Raw genomic sequence first — 6,536 nt, forward strand, 5'->3', positions numbered from 1 at the left:
CCAAAGTGTCAGCAGGACCCCAGCGCCCTGTGCCCGGCGCTGCACAGACACACAGGACGGGACAGTCTGACTCCCGCACCCGGAGCCCGACGGCGAGTCACTCAGATCACTGGCAGCAGGAGAGTGTGTCTCTTATAAAGCGGGGACATGCAAATGAGGGAGACAGTTTCCTGTTTAAATCTGAGCCTCTCTCTGCCCAGGCTGCACCCGGAGACACAATCCGCAGCCCCTGGGTCTGTGCAGTAACCAGCCAGTCCCTGAGAACTTTCCCTTCCAGCACCCGGGAAAATGGGATTTTTGCTCCTTGTAATTTTCGCTCTAGCAGCTTTGGAAGGTATTTTCCTTCTCTGAATAACGGGCAGAGTTAGAAGAACATTGTGTTACCGCTGTTTTTATACCGATATTAATGGCCTGTCTTTGTTCTCAGGTGTCCGGTCCCAGGTGCAGCTGGTGGAGTCCGGAGGGGATGTGAAAAAGCCCGGAGAGTGTCTCCGCCTCTCCTGCAAAGCCTCCGGGTTCACCTTCAGCAGCCACTGGATGCACTGGGTCCGACAGGCCCCCGGGAAGGGACTAGAATGGGTCGCTGCTATAAGCGACGGTGGGGGTGATATACGCTACCCTGATTCAGTGAAAGGCCGATTCACCATCTCCAGGGATGATCCCAAGAGTGAGCTGTATCTGCAAATGACCGGCCTGAAGCCCGAGGACACCGCCCGCTATTACTGTGCGGGACACAGTGACACGAAACCGGTTTGTGGTCATACAAAAACCCAGGCTGCGGAATCGCCATTCTCCCGGCAGCCGCGCGGGGGCAGCAGTGACACACACACAGCGCTCCGGGCTGGGACAGGAAACCCGGCAACCGGGTGAAGTAACACAAACCTCCCGGCAGTTTTAACCTTTCCGTTCCCGGGCAATGTGTCTCCCCTTCCTGCCCAGAGCCCCGCTGGGCCTGCGGTGCAGAGATCCCTCGCACCATCTGTGAACCCCAATCCGGAGTGAGTCCTGTTCTGAGTCGCTCTCCCCTCGCTGACCCGGCACGTTGGCCGGCCGTCTCGGTGTCAGACTCACAGGACAGCGTCTGTCAGTGTAAACGGGACAAACGCATTGGGGTTCGCATCAGACCCAACAGATGGAGCGAATTGCTCCTGGGGCCAAATCCTCCGCTGGTGTAAAGTCACCGCAGCTGCTTCTGTTAGACTCGAGTTACTCCGGATTTACACCAGGGAGGTTCTGGTCCGTTCAGCAAACTGGGACGTTTAGCGGATTAACGCAGCGGAAGGTGATTAGTTCATTATAACGCGTGTGGGGCCCCTCACCGGGGCGTCTCGGCCCTTCACACGCGGTTATCGCCTTTCTCCCCACAGCGCCGCCGGGAGGCCGGTAACTATCCCAGCCCCTGGGTCAGAGCGGGGAGACTGAGGCACGGAGAGCTGGAGGGTGGATATGGAAATGGGCCATTCAGAGTCCGGGCGGGGCTGTGGGCCGGCTCTAACATTTTTGGCGCCCCCCTCCGAGCATCACGCCGCCCAAGGCCCCGTCCGCGAGCACCACCCAGGACCAGTACCATCTAGAACATCCCTGACAGGTGTCTGTCTAACCTGCTCCTAAAAATGTCCAATGATGGAGATTCCACAACCACCCTAGGTAATTTATTCCAATGCTTAACTGCCCTGATAGTTAGGAAAATTTTCTTAATATCCAACCTAAAAAGGGATCTAGAAATGAGCCTGGCAATTACAGACTGGTAAGTCTAACGTCAGTACCAGGAAAATTAGTTGAAACAATAGTAAAGAAGAAAATTGTCAGACACATAGAAGAATATAAATTGTTGGGCAAAACTGAACATGGTTTCTGTAAAGGGAAATCATGACTTTCTAATCTATTAGAATTCTTTGAAGGGGTCAACAAACATGTGGAGAAGGGGGATCCAGTGGACATAGTGTACTTAGATTTCCAGAAAGCCTTTGACAAGGCCACTCAAAGGCTCTTAAGTTGTCATGGGATAAGAGGGAAGATCCTATCATGGATTGAGAACTGGTTAAAAAACAGGGAACAAAGGATAGGAATAAATGGTAAATGGTAAATTTTCAGAATGGAGAGGACTAACTAGTGGTGTCCTTCAAGGGTCAGTCCTAGGACCAATCCCATTCAATTTATTTATAAATGATCTGGAGAAAGGGGTAAACAGTGAGGTGACAAAGTCTGCAGATGATACTAAACTGCTCAAGATAGTTAAGACCAAAGCAGACTGTGAAGAACTTTAAAAAGATCTCACAAAACCAACAAACAATTGTTTCAAACAAACAATAACAAAGTGCTAAAAAAGTCTGGCAAATGAAATTTAATGTGGATAAATGTAAAGTTATGCACAATGGAAAAAGTAACTCCAACTACACATACAATATGATGGAGGCTAATTTAGATACGAGTCAGGAAAGAGACCTTGGTGTCATCGTGGATAGTTCTCTGAAGATGTCCACATAGTGCACAACAGAAGTCAAAAAAGCAAACAGGATATTAGGGTTAAAAAGGAATAGAGAATAAGACAGAGAATATATTATTGCCCTTATATAAATCCATGGTAAGCCCACATCTGGAATACTGTTCATTCCTTCTAGTGCACCTGGCCTTGGCCATTGTGAGAAGACAGGCCACTGGGCTAGATGGACCTTTGGTCTGAGACAATATGGCCATGCTTATGTTCTTATGGTCATATTTGAATGTGACCCTTATCAGACCCAAAGTAAAAATGAACACAACCTCCAGGACAGTTACAGATTCATAGAACTAAAGACTGGAAAGGATTAGTACGATTCTCTAGTCTGATCACCTGCATAATACAGGCCATAAATCCTCAACCTGATTAATTGGGTTTCAGTCTAGCACCCTCTTTACTTCAGCATGCTGGGATTCCGCTTTCTTCCCCCACTGTCACAGATACAGTCAAGCAGAAGGGCAGTGATCTCTCAGCTTTTGGCACTAGAACCCACCAAGTTTGTTTGTTTTGTTTTGTTTTTCTTTTTTTGTTTGTTTGTTTTTCTGGTTAGTTGAATAATTTTTCAGCAAGAACTGGCTGTTTCTGGCACAAGGGACATTTTCCTAGGAGCAAAATAATCTTGGATTAAAAGAATAAATAACCCCCCAAATATTTATTTTCTGCTTTAAATTATAATACAAAAGGGAGGTCAGTGATGGGGGTGTTGCAGAGTCCCCTTCTCCATTCCCACCAGGGGGAGCAATGAGAAAACAGCACAGCCTTGGGGAGGAGACTGAAGAGGGGCTTTGGGGGTTGGAAAACATTCTTTTTTCAGCTCTGCACCTACATACACGGCTCGTTAGTACATGGAACTTGCAGGTGCCCTTTGACTTCGCCTCTTCTAAAGTCTCCGGGTTCCACTTCAGCGCTGGGTCCGTCAGGCTCCTGGGAAGCGTCTGCAGCGGGTCTCCAGGGCGCAGTATTCACGAAAGTGTTCCCATTGCACCGATTCGGCGAAAGGGCGGTTCGTTGTCTCCTGAGACAGTCCCAGCAACCCTCTGTATTTACAAAGGAGCAGCAGGGGAGCGGAACACACCGCCCGGTGTCACTGTGTGAGAGACTAGACCAGAGTGACAAAGCCCATCACCAAAACCGACAGCTGGTTAACATCGTGTTTGGCTCTTAAAATGGCCACATTGAAGGGGGAGGGGGACAGGAATCCCCCAACAGCCAACACAACGGCAGATTTGTGCTCCGTTTTATTTCATAGAATCTCCGTATGAATGGGAAGTAGAGTCTGAATAGGAACAGAAGTGTGAACACGAATATGAATATTCATCGTGAATAACAATCTCCCTTCAGTGCTGCTTGAAACCTCACCAGACACAGACCCCACTGACCGGACGTTACACGGCTCCTCTGCGCATGGGACGGGGCTCCAGAGCTGAGTCTCCCCTCCCTTCGCCATATCACTTTACAATAAATAGCCCCTAAGTTCCTGGTTGAGGAAATCCAGTCACTGAAGGGAGCTGTTCATTCCTGCCAGGGGTTCGAAAGTGTCAGGAGAATCCCAGCGCCCTGTGCCCGGCGCTGCACAGACACACAGGACGGGACATTCTGTCTCTTGCACCCGGAGCCCTAAGACGAGTCACTCAGATCACTGGCAGCAGGAGTGTGTGTCTCTTATAAGAAGGGAAATATGCAAATGAGGGAGACAGTTTCCTGTTTAAATCAGTGCCTCTCTCTGTCCAGGCTGCACCCGGATACACAATCCGCAGCCCCTGCGTCTGTGCAGTTACCAGCCAGTCCCCTGAGAAGTTTCCCCTCCAGCACCAGGGAAAATGGGATTTTTGCTCCTTTTAATTTTCGCTGTAGCCGCTTTGGAAGGTATTTTCCTCCTCTGAATAACTGCCAGAGTTCGAAGAATATTGTGTTACCGCTGTTTTTATACCGATATTAATGGCCTGTCTTTATTCCCAGGTGTCCGGTACCAGGTGCAGCTGTTGGAGTCCGGAGGGGATGTGAAAAAGCCCGGAGACTCTCTCCGCCTCTCCTGCAAAGCCTCCGGCTTCACCTTCAGCAGCTACGAGATGAACTGGGTGAGGTCCGACAGGCTCCCGGGAAGGGACTTCACTGGGTCGCTGCTATAAGCTCCGGTGGGGGTACATATTACCCTGATTCAGTGAAAGGCCGATTCACCATCTCCCGGGATAATCCCAAGAGTGAGCTGTATCTGCAAATGACCGGCCTGAAGCCCGAGGACACCGCCCGGTATCACTGTGCGAGAGACACAGTGAGGCGAAACCGGGCTGAGCTCAGACAAAAACCTCCCCCTGCAGTAATCAGAGAAGCGGTTTGGTGTTGGGGGCGCCCAAGGCCTGTGAGTGACGATGAGATCAGTTCTGGGAAAGGGCCGAGCAGCAACAAACCCTGTTATTGTTATTATTATCCCTCTTCTTTAACATAAGAACATAAGAAAGGCCGTACCGGGTCAGACCAAAGGTCCATCTAGCCCAGTATCTGTCTACCGACAGTGGCCAATGCCAGGTGCCCCTGAGGGAGTGAACCTAACAGCCAATGATCAAGTGATCTCTCTCCTGCCATCCATCTCCATCCTCTGACGAACAGAGGCTAGGGACACCATTCTTACCCATCCTGGCTAATAGCCATTTATGGACTTAGCCACCATGAATTTATCCAGTCCCCTTTTAAACATTGTTATAGTCCTAGCCTTCACAACCTCCTCAGGTAAGGAGTTCCACAAGTTGACTGTGCGCTGCGTGAAGAAGAACTTCCTTTTATTTGTTTTAAACCTGCTGCCTATTAATTTCATTTGGTGACCCCTAGTTCTTGTATTATGGGAATAAGTAAATAACTTTTCCTTATCCACTTTCTCAACATCACTCATGATTTTATATACCTCTATCATGTCCCCCCTTAGTCTTCTTTGCTTTTACACAAGGTGAAGGAATTTATACAAGTTCCTGCAAAGCACAGAACGTTCTTAGTTGGATCCCTGACTCTTTCTTTCCTCTCCAGGGGACAAATTCTGAGCACACCCCCAACCTGCTGGGGAGTCACAGATGCAGAGACATAAAGTCCGGAGCGGAGCAGGATGAGAAACTAGTCTGAGCTCCTGCATAACACAGGCCACAGAGCCTCAACCTGGCTCATTCCGGTTCCCTGTAGGAACCTCTTCACTTCACCGTGCTGGGATTCCGCTCAGTGTCACCCTGTCAGTGACACATTCCAGCAGAAGGGCCGGGATCGCTCAGCTTTTCGCACTAGAACCCACCAAGTTTCTCTATGTGTTTCCTTTGTTTTCTGCTTCTTTGTCTGGTTAGTTGAATTATTTTCCACCTATTGTGGGTTTTCTGGCACAAGGAGCATTTTCCTAGGAGAAAAAAAATCCTGGGTTAAATGAATAAATAACTAACCTCTCCAAAATATTCATTTTCTGGTTTTAATAATAACACAAAAATGGGGGTCAATGAGAGAAATAGAGGGGGGCTGCAGAGTCTGCTTCTCCCGTCCACTACCGGGGTCAGCAATGACTCTCTCTTTGGTTGTTGTCTTTTAATAAAATAATTGTGCTGGTTTGAAAGCAATCTTCATTCTGTCAAGTGAAAGGGAAAAGAGCCTTGCAAAGCAACATACAATTATGTTAAGGCCCCTTCTTGCATCCTGTGCACCAGTCACCTCCTAGCATTACAAGCACTGCGATCCCGAGCATGCACTGAATACTAGTGGCTTTCAGCTTCAAATTGCTGCCCCAAGGCGTCCCTGATCCTTATGGCCCTGTGCTGTGCCCCTCTAATAGCCCTGGTCTCTGGCTGTTCAAACTCAGCCTCTGGGTGCTGAGCCTCAGTGGTCCAGCCCTGAGTGAAGCTTTCACCCTTCCCTTCATACATATTATGGAGAGTACAGCACGGAGCTATAAGCATAGGAATATTGTCATCGGCAAGGTCCAGCTTCCCATACAGGGATCACCAGTGGGCTTTTAAACAGCCAAATGCACACTCAACACTCATTCTGCACTTGCTCAGCCTGTTGTTGA

General features: G+C 49.0%; 1 gene segment (V, D, J or C); it reads left to right on the plus strand.

Moving 5' to 3' along the window:
• The first annotated feature begins 212 nt into the window (after positions 1 to 212).
• Positions 213 to 5,611, plus strand: LOC120380815. The segment is given in 3 exon segments: positions 213 to 334; positions 428 to 750; positions 5,519 to 5,611. Coding segments are annotated over 3 exon segments (462 nt in total).
• Positions 5,612 to 6,536: the final 925 nt, after the last annotated feature.

This window comes from Mauremys reevesii, linkage group 13 (assembly GCF_016161935.1).
Source record: "Mauremys reevesii isolate NIE-2019 linkage group 13, ASM1616193v1, whole genome shotgun sequence".
NCBI classification, from domain to species: domain Eukaryota; kingdom Metazoa; phylum Chordata; order Testudines; family Geoemydidae; genus Mauremys; species Mauremys reevesii.